General features: G+C 39.0%; 1 protein-coding gene across 5 annotated transcripts; it reads left to right on the top strand.

The window, feature by feature from the left end:
• Positions 1 to 7,181: 7,181 nt before the first annotated feature.
• LOC117599002 (inactive histone-lysine N-methyltransferase 2E-like) lies at positions 7,182 to 15,942 on the top strand. 5 transcript variants are annotated; one of them, XR_008303143.1, is made up of 14 exons: positions 7,182 to 7,621; positions 8,647 to 8,782; positions 8,934 to 9,096; positions 9,222 to 9,414; positions 9,553 to 9,654; positions 9,768 to 9,839; positions 9,979 to 10,071; positions 10,830 to 10,922; positions 11,619 to 11,711; positions 12,281 to 12,352; positions 12,937 to 13,042; positions 13,286 to 13,350; positions 14,067 to 14,248; positions 14,352 to 15,942. XR_008303143.1 is itself a non-coding variant. In XM_053238974.1 (13 exons), exons 1-13 carry the CDS (start codon positions 7,523 to 7,525, stop codon positions 14,157 to 14,159), a joined length of 1,380 nt encoding a protein of 459 aa, XP_053094949.1. In that variant the 5' UTR covers positions 7,182 to 7,522; the 3' UTR covers positions 14,160 to 15,942. The 5 variants fall into 5 exon arrangements, 4 of the variants coding, with proteins under 4 accessions (XP_053094949.1, XP_053094948.1, XP_053094950.1 ...); XM_053238974.1 differs by having other exon boundaries at positions 14,067 to 15,942; XM_053238975.1 differs by lacking the exon at positions 14,067 to 14,248 and having other exon boundaries at positions 7,184 to 7,621.
• Positions 15,943 to 18,230: the final 2,288 nt, after the last annotated feature.

Consider the following 18,230-nt stretch of genomic DNA (forward strand, 5'->3'; position numbering starts at 1 on the left):
ACTGTACCTCCACCCATCAGTTGCACGCTTCCCCAGGTTCGCCATGAGACCGGCCCATCTCAAAGACTTTAGGACTGCCCTCACCTGCTGCACATACCGCTCCCAGTTGCTACTATAGATTATTATGGGGCATGTGTACTGTGTGGCTTTAACACCTGATCCATGAACCTCTGAAACAGCTGGTTCTCCAAAGTCCAAATGGAAGTGTGACTAATTAATGTAAACTGAACAGTGTAGAGAAAGAAGTTTTTTCCTTCTACTTTGGCAACAAGGGAATCTATCAAAAGCCCTTGGTCAAATCCAGGGTCGAGTAACATAGGGTTGCGGCTAGCCAATCCAGGAGCTTATCAATACGAGGCATGTGATAGGCATCAAATTTAGAAACCGCATTCATCTTGCAGAAATCCAAACAAAATGGATCGGCCCATCAGCCTTGTGTATCAGCATGATGGGGCTGTTTCATTCACTGTGGGATTCCTGTATTACTCCCATCTCTAGCATTTTCTCCAATTCCTTCTGAACCACTGTTTTCTTGTGTTCAGATAACTGATATGGATGGATGTGTGCAGTCATGCAGAGAGGAGTGTCTGTGATATTCTGTGAGATTTGTGCATCGAGGCAGAGGGAAAATGTTCGAAAATTCATTTTGTAACTTGGCAAACTTTGCCGTTTGGGATGGTGAGTGCAATCAGCTGTTTTTAGACACTTATTTCAACTCATTGCAACTCATTTCACTGCTATCACCAGAGCAACAGGGACCACTTCCCTTAAGGAGGTCAAAGTGATATATCCGCTGTGTGTTCCTCAATTCTGTGCACAAAACCTCATAGTTGACTTTGTGATCTCAAAGGTCCCTTGCCATTTGGAAAGTAATTTCGAGCTAGAGGTAGGAAGCAATGTGAAGACTTTATCTTCTGGTGCAAATTCTCTTAGTTGGAAGCACCTATTAAAGAGTTGTTGCTGCCTCTCCTGCACCTGCAGCAAATTCTCCCGTGATAGCTGACCTACTGCGTGCAGTTTTGCTCGTAGGTCTAGAATATATTGAATTTAATTTTTACTGGGTATTGGACCATCCTCCCAGTTTTCTTTAATCATTTTCAACACTCTCCAGAGCTTCCACCAGTATAACAATTTAAAAGGGGATTCCTCCATAGGGGAACCTCCTGGACTGCAAATAATAGGGCTTCCAACCATTTATCCCAATTTCAGCTAGCTTCGTATGAATCATGTTTTTAAGGGTTTTATGAAAGCATTCCACCAGCCCGCTGGTTTGGGGATGACACATGCTGGTGCAGATCGCTCTAATTCCCAATAACTTGTATAGCTGGCATAGTGTACATTACAAAAATGACATGCCTTGGTTAGTTAGGATCTCTTTCGGGATTCAAGCTTACATGAAACAGACATAATGGTGCATTTAGGGTGGCTGAGAAACTTAGTCTCACTGATTATGTCAATAGTGGGACTAATGGAATGATACTCCGGACAGTAACCAATAACATAAAACCTGTCTCTGTTATATAAACTTGAAGAAGTACCATGCTTGCACCTCATCCCCTGAGTTAGAGCCCATTTCTCCTGTGGTTCCAGTAGTTACTCTGTCTGCAGAGGTTATTAATGTTGTGCCTTCTGCACGCTCCCCAGAGGCAGACGGTCTACATCTCAGTAGGAATTGGATTTCTTCTGTTCATTTGACTAACACTGATGTGTTACAGCATTTGCCTGAGAAGTTAACAAATTTGCTTGTATCTCTTCAAGAGGACCTCAAAGCACTGATTAAAGGTTTGCTCATTTGTTTTCTGATGTCCCATCTCACACAGCCTCAATAGAGCATGACAGTGATGTAGGTGATCATGCCCCAATGATATTTAATGGCAGCATCCCTACAGAGCAAACCAATTTATGCGAGCAGTTATGAAGCAAGAGACAGAGTACTTGCTTAAACATGGACTAGCTGTCCCCAGTGTGAGTCCTCAGTGTTCACCCTGTATTTCAGTGGTGTTTTTTTTTGTACTGATTCCAGAAGATTAAATGTTGTAACTAAACCTGACTTGTCTTCCTAGAATGGAAAATTGTGTAGATTGTGTTGTCACAGCCAGGTTTACTAGCAATCAGGAGGTTATTGACAGGTTCCTCTCACCCCATAGGCATCTGAAATTTCTGCCTTTGCTACCCCAGATAACTTCCTCCAGTATACAGTAATGGCTTTTGAGCTCCATAATGCTCCCTCCACCTTTCAGAGACTCATAAACTACGTACTGGAGGAGTTCTCGAATTGTGCAGCTTACCTTGATGATGTTGTGGTGTACTTAGTTATTTAGGAAACTGCTGGCGTTGGTATTCACAAGCCTCTCAGATGATAAATGTGAGTTTGGTAAGGGGTTGTCGCTTACATTGGGAAGATTTTTGGTCCAGGTATAGTGAAACCTTTGGACATTAAGGTCCATGCCATTAGTCCATTTCCTGTTCCCAAGACAAGAAGAGACATCAGATGTTTTTAAGGTACAGCCAACTACTATTATTATTGTTTTTGTGAAAAAAAATTTCTGATGTTGTTTTACCCCTCACTAATCTGTTATGCCAGTGTCTTATTCAACTGGTCTTCAGAGTGCCAGTCCACCTTAAACTCAGTAAAGCTCCTATTAACCAGCTCTCCAGTTCTTTCTGCACCTGATCTGAGCAAGTCCTTTAAACTGGAAGTGGATGCCAGTGGTACCGGTGCTGGTGCTGTGCTCATACGGGAGGATGACCATAAGGTATCCTCAGGGTATCTACAGGGTAGGATCGCCCTGTGTGCTACTTCTCAAAAAAGTTGACTTATAACATGTGGATTGAATGATAGAAAAGGATAAATGTGGAAAAAAAATAACCAAAATGGTCAAACTGCTTTATCCTGGTCAGGGTTGCTACTGGCCAAAAGTTTTAAAAATGAAAAATAACAAACAGAAGGATTCATGTGTGTGGCCTGACAGTCAGGTGGCACTGGTGCTCAATGCCACACTTGGGTCTTTATCCAAAATCTCTAACGCAGTGTGTTTTCTTTACCACTGGAGAGGTGGATTCACGAGCACTACAGCACTGATCGTATTCTCATATTCTCCACATGATAGTATAATTATAAACAAAGTGAAATTAACTTTATAAAACAAGATCCAGACCACAGAGTAACACCCTGATCAGCAGCCATGGTAAATGTAATGCTATCATATTCATAACACATTCCACATCGAGGGCATTATGAACTCCTGGTCTGTGAGAAATGAGCTTATAGGCAATAGGTCTGCTAACGCAAGAGCAGCAGACCTGAAGAGTTCACAAACAGGGCATCTGGCTCAAGTTCACTGAAGTGGAAGAAAACAAAGCCAAGACCTGAAATGCAAATGTCTGTTTACCCTTTCCTGAGCAGTATTTGCTCGCCCAAGAACCATTTGCTGCTGTATTTTGCGTAAATGCTTTGTATGGATGGATCACTGCAGTGCGCCATATCTCACTTTAAATCTGTAACAATGCAGAGCTTCCATGTAAAACATATTACTTTGATATTTTAGATATTTATTTTAATTATTTATTTCAATTTAGCTACAATAAATATCTTAAGTGCAATGCCATCTCAAAGAGAAGAAATGATCAATTCATTAAAAACCTTTTATTACAGCTCAAAAATCACCTTTTTAAAATCTCAAAATTTGCTTCTTGTATTAGTTTTATTTTACTCTTTGTGTACGGTGGTCCATGTTAAATAATAATTATTTGAGTTTGTATTAAATCTCTGGAGATATAAGAAAATGATAATGTGGTAGTGAAAAAGGTAAAGGTATCCAGAACCAGAAAGATATTAACTGAATTTTTGCAGGTACAAAAATAAACCAGTCATCAGCTTCCATAATAGGAACTACATTAAATTAAGTTAAGTTAAATTAAATTAAATTAAATTAAATTAAATTGTGGCATTTATTTTAAATAATGATACCCCAGGCACACTTTTCAAGCAAAACATTTCCCAAAAAACAGTTATTTTTATATTTTTACTTATTCAATTCAATTCAATTTTATTTGTTTAGGGCTTTTAACAATGAACATTGTCACAAAGCAGCTTCACAGAAATAAATGGATTCACAAAAAAAAAAAATATTGTAAATATGTGAATTTATCTGTGAATTTATTTATTCATTTAGCTGATGCTTTTATCCAAAGCGACTTATAAATAAGGAAATACAAGCAAAGCGATATATCAAGCAGAAAACAATACAAGTAGTGCTACTATACAAGATTTTTAATTGATTATTTTAATTGATTATTTTTAAAATATAAAAATAATAGATGTAATAAAAGTAATAGAATTTCGGACACTTACGTCCTTTCTGGTTGTCGCAGTTACTCTGTAGTTAATGTGATAAACTGCACCATGTGGCTACGCTGCTAGGGCTCCTGTATGAACTTGAAGGTAATCGATTACGTGCATCCGCTATAAATTACCGCGGAACCAGCTGGTTAAAAGCAATTGCATCCTCACAGAGGGAGAGTAATGCAGTGGAAATCATTCATCAGCCTCAAGAATAAGAAAGCAAGAGTGAAATTTGCAAAAGGCCATGCACAGAAAGATAACAGCTTCTGGAGAACTGTCTTATTTACAGATGAATCTGGTAAATGCTCCGTGTAGCCAGTAGCTCTTTCTGTTATTGTTTAATGAATTATAATGAATGAAGCTCTAAAAGCTTCTGCTTGCATTTCTTGAAGTAGTTGATGGTGGATTTTGAGGTTTGTTTTGGATCATTGTTCTGTTGTAAAAGCCAGCCTCTTTTCATTTTCAGTTTCTTGACTGAGGAACATTTGCTTTCAGAATCTGCTGCTATTTCCTGGAATCGATTATTCCATCTTCCTGTGCGATGTTTCCTGCGCCACTGGCTGAAACACAACCCCAAGCATAATACAGACCCAGCCTCATGCTTAACAGTTGGCAAGTTCATCAAATGCTGCTCCTTTTTTCTCCAAACATACCGTGATTGTGGCCAGTCATTCATAATGGCATTAATTCATCACTTCACAGCACTTGTTTTCAAAATGCTTCTGTTTTGCATACATCAGGAATTAGATTTTTTATGATGAGGTTGCAGGTAAAGTTTCATTTTGTTTGTGAAAGCGATGCTGCAGAGTGGAACGGTGCAACACCACTGAACCTTCCCGCAGGTCCTTAGTGCCATATGAGGGATTTGCTTTGCCTTCCTGGTCAGCGTACAGGCAGCTCTGTCTGAGAGTGCTCTTGGTGATTTAGGTCTTGTCTTGACTTCCACAGTTCCACTTAACAGCCATTTCTTAATGACAGTGGAAGTGAGCTGGCAGCACTTTGATTTTTGCCAAATGCCGTAAATTGTCTAAGAGCTTGTCTATTTCCTCCCCAACAGAGTTTTGGACTGATGGTATTCCTAGTTTGTGACCTAGTGAGCCAATATCAGAATGTATTTATTGATAGACTTCTGGATAAGGGCGTCTGCCAAATGCTGTAAATGTAAATTTTTGATCTTCATCTGCTTTGTAGTTTCATTTTCAGATTTAGTTGCTTGCTTGGAGCCCATGGTTGGTGAATGTTTTTTTATTGTTTGCTGCAATCTCTCTCTCTCTCTCTCTCCCTCACTCTCTCCCTCACTCTCTGTCGAGCTACACATGCTACTCCTGAGATGCCAGTGATCCTGACCCCTTCTGCTCCTCCTCGCTGCCTGATCCATCCTGATGCTCTACTTCTGGTTGGAGTTCTCATCGGTTGAGTTCGCTCGCTGCTGCTGGGGCCCCATATGGACGGTCTGAAGAACTGTTTGGATTGCTGGGGATGGTGCCACCTGGGGGCTGTGGAGATGGCTTGGGGATCACATATGGGGAGCTGTACTGTACTGTACTGTAATGGCTTGGGACTGCGATTGCTGTAGTGGCTTTGGGGCTGCAGTTGCCACGAGCAGCTTCGTACTCAGGACTCCATCAGTGGACAGTGGATAGATTTTAACCAGCCGGACTTCTTGCAAAAACTGTGATGAATTTCCTGGTTACACAACTGCACTATTTGTCCATATAGTACACAATAATAGAAGGGAATGATTTATAATCGCACTATCGGGTGTCACCCAGATGAGGATGGGTCCCTTTTGAGTCTGGTTCCTCTCAAGGTTTCTTCCTCACATCATCTCCGGGAGTTTTTCCTCGCCATCGTCGCCACTGGCTTGCTCATTAGGGACAAATTCACATATTTACTATATATATATATATCCATTTATTTCTGTAAAGCTGCTTTGTGACAATGTCCATTGTTAAAAGCTCTATACAAATAAAATTGAATTGAATTGAACTGCAGCAGTTGCGTACTTCTTTTCACTTCTAAAGCAACAAAATGCTGTTAATGAATCTCGTCAAGTCCAGATCTATTCATTCTGCTATAAATATTTTCATCCTTTCTGCTAAGATTGAGGCAAACAGTCAGCTTTTAGGATTTAAATCATTCAGACATAACTGAGCTTTCATTTTTATCTTTAGTAATTAAAATCTAATGATAGTGTAGTAATGTAGAGATTCCCTTTTTAAATATCTTGTAAGAACTAATATTAGTTTTAGGAAATTTCAAAATTTTTTTAGTGTAAGCATGTAGTCTGATGAGTACAGAAGATTACGCAGCATAGACCTATTCTACTAATATTTACCTTAAAGACTGACAATATTTCTAAAAAGTTTGAATCCAGTTAAAACAACGCTTCATTAACAGTCGCAGAGAGATCACGCTTTTCCTTGGTTTTATTTTTTACCATAATATCATTTTCTTTTCTTTCTTTAAGAGCGCATGGTCTGGGTTTTAATAAAACAACCTTCTCTACTAAGAGACACAAAGGCATGTGCGTGATTTATCCAGCAATCCCCACAGACTTATCACAGCATATACAGTATTTCATGTCCGATGCAATTGATAAAGTCCAATGGCTCATCATTACTAAATTCATTATTAAATTACAGAAATTAATTCATACATCATTACTTTTATGTACTTTGTGCTAATAAACATATCCAACAAAATCCTGCGCTGGGACATAAAACCCCTCAGATGATGAGTGGGATTTCAGTATTATATCCTCACTATGAGCACTTTACTCAACTCTGTGTGTGTGTGTGTGTGAGTGAGTGTGTGTGTCTGTGTGTGTGTGTGTGTGCGTTGGTTTTTGTGGCTTATGAGGACTTTTGACCTGTTTACGTACCGACACTACGGGGACATTTGGAATTATGAGGACAGGGACAGTGTCCCCATAATTCCTCTAATATATCTATATATATCTAAGTAAGAGAAGCTAAAATTCAAAGTTTCGGTCGAAGTCCACTTACACCACATACCCCTGAAACTGACTTTACACAGTGTTAACTCGGAATTTAATATAGCGCCCCCTTTAGTCTGGTCTTGGTATTGCACCAACTTACACACTTACACAAAATTTGAGCCTTCTGATTGGCTACCGCTGACTCGCCTAATTCGCGCTCTGATTGGCTGCGGCCGATGTCATTCATGTCACGTGTCTCGGTTTGTGGGCGGAGTTTCTCTATGTGCAGCGCGTCATCATGCGGAACTCATAATACGTCAATCTTTAAAAAACAGGTATGAGAATTAACTTTATACACTTTATTAAATGTACTTTATATGATTATATTGCAAAATGCACGTTTACTTTAGTTTATACATATTCAGATTAAAAAATAAAAGATTATGCTCATGAGAATGGGGTACATGTTTAGTCTAATGAGTATATCTTAAAAATCCTGCTAGTTACCATAATAATCATAGAATTCTCTGCTTTAAAAACTTGGCAAATGTATTTTTAATGAATGAGTTTAAGTGTAGGTTATGGTTTATGTGAATTTGGTTTAATTAATATAAACGGGAAATATCGGTAAATTAGCATGGTAGCGTTGCTAATGATATTTAATGCTAATGTGCGACATCGCTGATCTTTAAATCATCTCTTCCGGAACACAGTGCGGGTGTATGGTTTGTAGCTCAAATGGTTTCGAGTGGCCTGCGTTAGCTGAACACAAGCAACAACCGGTAAACAACAAACAGCATGGAGACTGGAGAAGTGTTTATTTCGGTGTTATTTTATTAATCCCGGAGCCAACTCTATTAACTGTTAGTTGGCTGCAGTTGCTTAGTTTGGCTGCATCACTTCCTGTTAGCTCGCGCCGCTGTAGTGCGTGTCGGGGGCGCGCGTCGGGGGCGCGCGATTTAACACTAACATTTTATCATGCTGCAGCTGCGGGTTTTACTCTCTCTGACCCCTGACAGTCTCTACACGCCTCGTAAATAAGCTAGTTCGCACCTTTAAATAACTATATATATTTATTATATATATGTTTATTATATATTTTTATATATAGTATATAAATGAGAGTGGTGTGGTTTGTTTATCAGCTGTGTGTGCTGGTGCTGCGGTGACGTCACAGCAGAGTAACTGCACATCCCTCAGCATCACTGATGGAGCCCTGGGTAGGCTCACAGGAAATTTACATTGCTTTACATTTATATAACAATAACTTATATACAGGCCAAAGTGTTTTAAGGCTTCAAACTTAAGTATAAACTAAATGAACTAAAGTACTAAGGATGAGTTGTGCGTGGACACACAGCGTCCGGTGTACAGACTGTGTGAGATGAAGCTGAGGAGGAGGAGGAGAGACAATCCCAAACAGGAGGCTGAATATTTCACATCTGCTGCCAAAGACAAGGAGGGATTTGATGTGAAATATATAAATTCATTTATAGGTAAGTCTTAATATGTCATTCTTTGTTAGTTTTTTTTGTTTAAAAAATTATTATTCTTATTTAGGAGCATCAGGACGTTAGAGAACACTGCAGATGTGCTGCTCGGCTTGAATAAACACTGGACTAACAGGTGTTGTGCTTTCTCATACAGGACGTGGAGTATTCAGTTGTGTTCATTTTGATAAGGGAGATTTTCTTTTGGAGTACAGAGGACAACTCATAAACAAAGCTGAATGTGAACGACGACAGAAGTTGTATCACGATGCCATGAAAGCATTCATGTATGAATTCCGTTTCAATGGAAGACTCTTATGGTATGTATAACATTGCATTGTTCTTCATATAATGTTTTCTGTAAGATCATGCTAATGCATAAAGTTTTGAAAAGGTCTTCTGTGCAGCCACAAGATGTTATGTGTTGTCTTATATCATGCTTCAGTGTCGATGCTTCCAGAGAAGATGGTTCCCTTGGGAGACTTGTCAATGATGACCACATCAGCCCAAACAGCAAAATGAAAATAATCACTGTAGAGGGAAAGCCTCATCTGTGTTTATTTGCGACTAGGAGCATCGACCCTGGAGAAGAAATCACATACGATTATGGCAATTCTGAGTTGCCTTGGAGAAATAAGGTATTGAAGATTGAACTATTCAGTGTTATTGGGCCACGCTTAAACATGCCGGTACAAACATAACTTACAAATCATTACATGCTACAATCATCTAATTATATTCCCAATATTTTACACTGTCCTAACAAATCTTCACAGATTGTAGCTGAAGAACACCAACTGCCACCAGAGGAAAACAGCACTATGGCATTGAGTGAGGCCAGGAGGGTGAAAGACAATCAGTCTCTGTCACAGCACCAGGTATCCTGTAGTCAGTGAAAGAATTGGAAGATGGCTAACATGGTCTGCTGAAACCAAGCAGTGCTCCAGTTTTAATACATGCCTTTCGTCTTGCTCTTTAACCTGTTCTGTAGGCTGTTTCTGAGGCAGACCCCTTTACCCCTGTGACCGAAGATACCCAGGCAACCATCAACCAAACAGAACAGGTCATTTACAGAAATATATAATGAATTAAAACCTGTTGATTCTACATATACAATTCTATACCCAATTTACAAGCTTGAATAATAAGTATTGAAAATTTGGTTTTATTAATAATAAATGTTTTATGATGTCTGTTTTTAGAATATAGCTGGAGCCGTCACTGAGGTTACATCAGAGCTGACGTCTGTGATGGACAAGTTGGAGACTGATGTTCTGGGAGGAGAGACAGAAAAGGTAAACTATAGAAATCATGTTTTGATTAATGATCCCCCTATCAGCTTGTGTGTGGCACAGCACTGGTTTAGCAGTACACTGGGTATTAAAGGGACCTTGTAGACATGTGATAGTAAATGCACATCAGCAGCTGTGTGTAAAGCATCTGACAGAAACCTGGTCTCGAGGGACTTCACTTTGTGAAGCTATATCATGTACACCACATACATTATCTTAAATTGGCATTTAATAGATGTATAGTTACTGACTAGAGTTCATTCCTTTTACTATGTGCAGTGTGTTATATTCTCATCCCTCAGTAGTAGGGGACCATTATAGGAGCAGCACTGAGTATATATGTGGTCTACCGTGAGTACAGCAGTGACACACACGTTACAGTGTGTGGGGTGCAGTTATGAGTTAATCAGCTACAGCACTGTTTTTAGGGGCATCATTGTCACTGATGGATGTTCATTATATGGGTATAAATAGTATACCATATATACAGTGCACTTCCCTAATATACTGTATATACAGTGCACATATGAACACTTCCCAGAGCCCTGACCTAAACCCTATAGAGCATTTGAGAGATGCAATGATGGAAGACTGCTGATGCGCTACTGTGGATGAACTGAAAATTTGTTGATTGAAACTCGTTGGAAACTTCCAGCACAACTGTTACAGAAAATCGCTGATTCCAAATTCTTCTTGGGAATACTGTGTGTGTGTGTAACAATTGTGAAATGAGAAAAATGTTTTATGATGTCTGTTTTTAGAATATAGCTGGAGCCGTCACTGAGGTTACATCAGAGCTGACGTCTGTGATGGACAAGTTGGAGACTGATGTTCCAGGAGGAGAGACAGAAAAGGTAAATTGTAGAAATCATCATCTGATTAATTATCTCCCTAATTGTTCTGTGCAGTTTGCGGAGTTTGAGGGAGTTTTTAATCACAGTACACTGTCTGTTTAAAGTCACTGGGACTGGTGCACTGTAATAGTGAAGTGTGTCTGTGAGCTGCTCCTCGCACTGGAAACATTTCTTGAGCACAGAGATAGAAGTGTCTGCAGTTGTAGGCACTATATTAAGAATGTAGTTAGTGTGTGTATGTGATGTGTATGGCTGAGACCTGTTTTATGAGAACACTGTGTCTAATGAGAACCTTTAGGAACTATGCTATAAGGATCCTCTACCAGAGGAATATTAGTGTGTGTCAGTGTGTTTGACTAGTACATGGTATATGAGGACAGTATTGATTTATATGATGACTCTGTGTTCATCAGCTTGTGTGTGGCACAGCACTGGTTTATCAGTACACTGGGTATTAATGGGACCTTGTAGACATGTGATAGTAAATGCACATCAGCAGCTGTGTGTAAAGCGTCTGACAGAAACATGGTCTCGAGGGACTTCACTTTGTGAAGCTATATCATGAACACCATATACATTATTAGGTATTTATCTGCCTCTTCAGAGTCACTGGGAGTGGTGCACTGTAAATGTGTATTGATCTGACTTGGGTGCTGGTTTATCATCATAGAAATCTCTTGTTATTTTTGTTTTTAGAATACAGCTGGAACCATTACTGAGGTTACAACAGTGCTGACGACTATAAAGGACAAGATGGAGCCTGAGGTTCCAAGAAAGGAGACAGAAAAGGTAATTTTGAGATCATCTTCTGATTAATTATGTCCAAAAGGATAGCCATTGCCTGCTAATGTCACTAAACTGGTTAGAAAGACACTATAGCTGCCCTGCCTGTCTGATGTTTGGAATGAGAATGGAGTTTTTTTGATGTCTTCAATTTTTTTTGGATACACTTCCTGTATATCAAATAGTCATAAAGTCGAGTGCGAGAGTAAAGTGTGCCTGATACATGCATGCAGAGAGCTGTTGGAGGTCAGACATGTCAGAAAATGTAACTGGACATAGTATAGTGTGAGTGTCAAGGAACTGATGCATAGCACATTTGTTGTAGACTACTGTTGCCTATTTAATGGTGTAGTTTGCATGGAAAACACCATTAGTTAAAGCTAATGCATGTTTGAACCAAAATAGGTTTAAAAATTGTATTGCCCTTTTGGATCTTGAATGTGACACTAACTTTTGTACCCACCACCCACTCGGTGTAACATTTTAATTCATGAAAATGGTGTTTGGTGTTTGCCAGAAAATACTCCTAGCCTGGTTAATCTGTAACCTTAACATTTTGTTGTCTAATATTTCAGATTACCATTGTGAAGGAGCAATCTGGGCCTGAGGAAAAAGATACAATAGCACCAAGTGAGAAAACAGAAAAAGTAAGTTTGCTGGATAGACATTATTTCTGGCTTATGATATTTCTATGGAATACATCATCAATAATTTCCTTCATTATTTGTATAATTTATTTCATGTTGCATAATTTCAAATATCTACTGTATGTGTAATGACCAAAGCCATTCATACACTATGTCGAATATCACATTAGTGAGCAACATGTTCTGCTATCAAAACCTATATTTATCAGTTATTTTGATCATTTTTGATTTGTTTTAAAAACATACATTTTGCTTTTTTTGTCACCATTGCCTCATACTTAAACACATCCAGAATTAAAATGAAGACGTGTGAAAGAGAATGCTGATGCAGTATCTAGAATATCCAGATACTTGTTAGTATTTTGTCACCTCAGCTTTTGTTATATAAAGTCAAGAGTAAAACCTCTAACAGGCATGCTCTTTTTGTCTGTATTTGTATTTGAGTTGTGAAAATGCCCAAAGTGCACATCATCTAACATCAAATAAATGGATTTTGCTTTCCATGTTATTCCTCCACTAGAGTTACTTTTAGACAAATATTTTTGGTTGTGATGTCAAATGAGTTTTATTAATTCTATTCACAGAATTGTAAACATGAAATGGTCTTCACAACTGTTTCGAGCATGAACAAATGTGCAGCATGTGTTGGACCTGTAGCATCACTCAAATGGATTGGTCTGAGATGCAAAGGTCAGTAATGTACTTTACAGTATTTAAGATGGCAGTTAATTTATAACTGGTATGGTTTGTCCAATTGGCCCATTGTTTCCAGACAGTGGTCCTGGTCTCATAAATTCATAAGGTTTGAAAATTATTAATAAAATTCTAAGCTTCATCTTTTTATATTGAGTTAAGGCAACAGTTGTGGTGTTTTTAGTTTTATGTGTATTGAAGTCTTACATTCTTACTTATTTACTTCTCTCTCTTTTGCAGTCTGCAATTGTTTTTGGCACAAGTCCTGCTTTGTAAAACTTATTAAGAATGAGTCACTATCATGGGTGAGTGCATTTATAATTCATTATATAAATTTTAGTCATTTGCAAGTGCAATTTCTAGTGATCGTTTGTTTTCTGGTACTAGAGAGTAAGTACTGGTGAGGATGAATCACTAGATGAAGAATATGTGCCACAGTCAGAGTCAGACAGTGAATCTGAGAGTTCAGTAGAGTTACAAGGAGAATGCCCCTTGAATATGGAGAAACGAAAGGCTATTTATTCCCAGATTGCCAAGTTGAATCCTGAAGGTGCAAGCAAGGGCAAAGTGTGTGTTAAGGCCAGAGAAGAAGTTGGTTTACTTTATGAGGAGCAGTTGACTGATGTAGATTATGACAGTGAAGCGAGCTATACACAAACCTCAGATAATCTTTCAAGCAAAGTTCAGGGTAAGCAAGTGTCTGAGACCTACAGAACGTCAAAAGTTGCAGTTTTAGGCAGTGCATCAGACAGTTTAATGCTGCCAACAACAGTCACTGGAACATCTGCAAGCCAGCAACTGTTGGAAGTAAGAGAGGGAGCTGGTGGAAGTGATTTACATGGAGATGTTGAGGAATCATTAATGGCAGAGGGCAAAGCTAAAGTGGATGAAGCTGAGGAGTGTCTTCAGTCATCTGTAATTTCTTGTACTGAAAATAAGAAAAACTACTGATGGATTAGAAATTACAAAAGTCATTGCGTACTACAGAGGCAACGTCATCTTCTTTCATTGCACTTAAAAGCTTCCAAACCCCAGGAGATATCTGGTGTGGGAATGTAGACTCTGCCATGGCTGCCAAACCCAAAACCCTGACCCTACCGTGGTGTTCATTTAGTTCTCCTGGCTAAACTGATGGAAGTGAATCTGAGAATGGCACTGAAAGTGAGAATATGAATGTGTCTATGAGTGCACCAGTGCAGATTGGTAGGTTTTTCTAACATATTGATGTGTTACATGCCCAATTGTTTTGGTCATGATCAGTCCACACTGTTTGTGTGCTGAATAATGTGGTAATCTCTTCTTACAGGGATGCAGAAGGATCACCCACCAAAAGAAGCCAAAGCTGGATGTTCTGGTTGTATTTTCCAAGTTATATATGTGGTTTTGACTTTTATTTTAGTCATATAACTCATAATTATCATTTTTGTTTTACCTATTTTTAATTTGAAACAAAAGTATATGTCATCATATCTCCCAGTCTTTATGGTTGTATGATGTGCATATTTATATACTTGTTTGTTTAGTCTCAAACACAGATGCTTTGCCCATGTCCCATAGAGCACCTGCTGTTTTATGTGCAGTAAGCTGGCTATAAGGTTCACAATTTTAAACATCACAATCTAATTGATTCTTTTGATACGTGTTGTATACACCAATCAGACATAACAACCAGTGAAAGGTGAAGTGAATAACATTGATTATTTCTCTACGATGGCATTTGTTGAGGGTTGGGATATATTGGTATAACAGTCAGTTCTCTGTGTTGATGTGTTAGAAGCAGGAAAAATGGGCAAGGGATGCTACATAAAGGTTCCTCTGAAAGTAATGGAACAGCAAGCTCAATTAGTCTGTTTTTGCTATACACTGAAGACGTTTGGGTTTGAGGTCAAAAGATGAATATGAGATGATGGTTTAGAATTTCAGCTTTCATTTCCTGATTTTTATATCTGTGTTACACAGCTTAAAACATGGCACCTTTGGTATAGGCACAAATTCTCTTAAAGTAAATTAAACAGCACTTAATATTTGGTTCATATCCCTTACTTGCAATAACTGTATCAAGCCAGCATACATACATCCCATATACATCGCTCAAAACAAGAGTAGCTGTTCATAGCTACTAATTCTTTAAACTATCAATTTAACAGGATACACCTGGGCAACAAGAAACACCAGTCACATGTTCCAACATACTTCATCACTTGAAAATAAAATGTTTAAAAAATCTATATGTAAATATCAGGAAAAAAAGCTAAAATTCTGAGCTATCATTTTATATTCGTCATTTGATCTTAAACCCAGATGTCTAGGTATAGGAAAAACAATATAATTGAACTTGCTTTTCAGAGGGGACTGTATTTAACAGAGTTAAAAATTATGTTAACAGTTAACAGTTATGTTTTTTAAGTGCTCAGTTGTAGTATCCCTAACCTGAGTTGCTTAATGTTCTGTAATTGTTGTATAGAAGGACTTGTTCTGTTAAGTCACAGATGACCCGGTAAATCACCATGCGGTCATGTTTGTGTTTGTGTTAAGTCGAGTACCAATAAAACATGCCTGTCCTTCTAATACAGTGTAAAGTCTTTTTTTGTGTATTGTTAAACTGATGTCCCGATAAAGCGGTGTGACCTTATAAGTACCAATTCTGTCGGAGGCGGGAGCTTCTCAGACGGTCCTTATATGCAACCATAATGTCAGGTCTTGTGTTTAAGAGTTTAATTTTGCGTAGAAGAAATCTGAAGTGAAATTTGTCTTGCTAAAAAAAAACCAAATTTTTTGATGTTTACGGCATTGCTGTAGCACAAAGGGAAAGGTGGGTCCCCTTAAACCACGTTTCAACTGGTTTGGCCGGCAAAGTCCTCGTAAGACTTAAAAACCAGTATGTGTGTGTGTGTGTGTGTGTGAGTGTGTGTGTGTGTGGGGAGTGGCATCTCAGGACATCTATCTAAAGATAGATCTGGAATATTACAGGAAACAAGGAAACTGGCAAGAAAATTAAGGGAAATTGCAACCAGAATAAATCTGACATCATCACCATAAGAGCAATGTGAGCAATTAGGCGCGTCTTAATGCGGTTCATTTACAGCATAAATGAACTGAGTGTGTGTGTGTGTGTGTGTGTGTGTGTGTGTGAGTGTGTAGGTACACAAGCGTGCGCTCTCTTTCTCTCACACACACCACAGACCGGGGGCGTAGTTCACTCACACACACACACACACACACACACACACACACACACACATACACATACACACACACACACACATATACACACACACTCTCTCTCTTTCCCTCACACACACGCACGTAATTCACTCTAGAGCAGCACACACACACACACACACACACACACACACACACATACACACACAAACACACACAAACACACACACACACACACACATACACATGTCCCTATTTAGAATTAACTTCATAGATAATTAGTGTTAATTCTATATATATATCAATAAATGCTATATTACTGAACATCTTATTGTCGTGTTGTGGTTTTTACTTTGATATTTCAAGAAGCCAAACTGTTCAGAACTCGACCTTCAGAAACCAAGTCACTGATTATTACTGTTACTGTTCTTAACTAAAATTGAGGTTTTAATCATTCTGTGAGACTGATTTAATGAGACTGATTTAATGAGACTGATTTAATTACATTTACAGTGAAGCACCTATATTGCTGGTTTGTAGTTTGCACTTCCAGTGCTTTCTGTTTAAACAGCATGATTTCCCCTACACATGATTTACTGTACATGCATGTACACACAAACACATGCACATCACACATTATTGTTCATGTGTGAGCCTCACGAAGGGGCAGCGTCTGGGTATTCATATGTAACTGTACTCAGAGAAATTAACTTACTGGTCACAATGAAAGCCCTGCTAATGCAGAGACAATAAAACAGCGGAGTTCATAACACAGACATGCGCCGAAGTTCACTCAAGTGAGAGTAAATGCAGCCAAGCCCTGAAATGCAAACTGCTCTGAGCAGTATTTGCTGCTGTGTTTTGCTTAAATGATTTCCATGGATGCTTCGCTGCAGTTCACCATATCTCACATTAAATATGTTACGATGCAGTGCTTTTTAAACGAAAGAAAATATCTTTTAGGGAGTAGCTCCTGTGAGCATTTTACAGCTCAGGACATCTTCTCAACATTTAACTGCCCCATCAGCAAAATATAACTGTAAAGAACACAGCGGAGATGTAGCACAACATCTACATTTTATTTTAATTGACTAAAGAATCAAATCAGCATGATGGTCATAATGACCCTTATTCATCAAAGGTGTGTATGGTCAAGTCTGACTGTAAACTCAGCATATGCAAATTCCACCTACAGGTTGCTCATTAATAAATGTAATCTTTGGCAAATCTGTACAGTTTACATTCCACAGGTGTGGGAACTGTTTATCACAGAGGTTTGGAGAAAAACCCAAGCTCCATCCAGTGGTTTTTTTTTTTTGCCATAAAGCTGGTCCTGGAGGAACAGTGTCACTGGCTGGATGGATCACTTCAGCTGTTTATAGTCTACACTGACCACAAGAACCTTAATTATATCAAAAATTACAATAGACTAAACTCACAACAAGCACAATGGGCCTTGTTTTTCACAAGACTCCAGTTCACCCTCTCATGTGGACCAGGTTCTAAAAACACACAAGCAGACTCCGTTTCACACCTACATCCTGCACCTCCGAAGAAGGATATGCATTTTGCCACAGTCATGTTTCGTAGGAGCTTTAACCTGGAAATTCGACCGTGAGATCACCAACACTCCTGAACATCTAAAAGACAAACTCATCATCACATGAGCACACACCTCCCCTGCTACAGGACACTCACACACCACAGAGCTCATCAGCTCCTGCAGTACAAATACTGGCCCCACAAGCTCTCTGAAATCCTGAGGTTCATCTCTTCATGCATCCTGTGCTCACGTTAAAGTTCTCTGAACCAGCTGGAACACTGCTCCCAGTTATTCTGCCTGATCTCTCTCCCTGACCTCCCATCAGCCTTCCAAACAGATAAACTCGTCTTCAACTGTGTGTTTAGGTCTTTCAGCATCCCAGAAGACATAGTGAGTGACATGGGGGCTCAGATGACATCACGAGTATGGGGGAGCACTGCCATCAATATTAGGCTGTGTAGTTACCATATTAAAGCTTGT

The sequence above is a fragment of the Pangasianodon hypophthalmus genome, chromosome 12 (assembly GCF_027358585.1).
Source record: "Pangasianodon hypophthalmus isolate fPanHyp1 chromosome 12, fPanHyp1.pri, whole genome shotgun sequence".
Classification (NCBI taxonomy): domain Eukaryota; kingdom Metazoa; phylum Chordata; class Actinopteri; order Siluriformes; family Pangasiidae; genus Pangasianodon; species Pangasianodon hypophthalmus.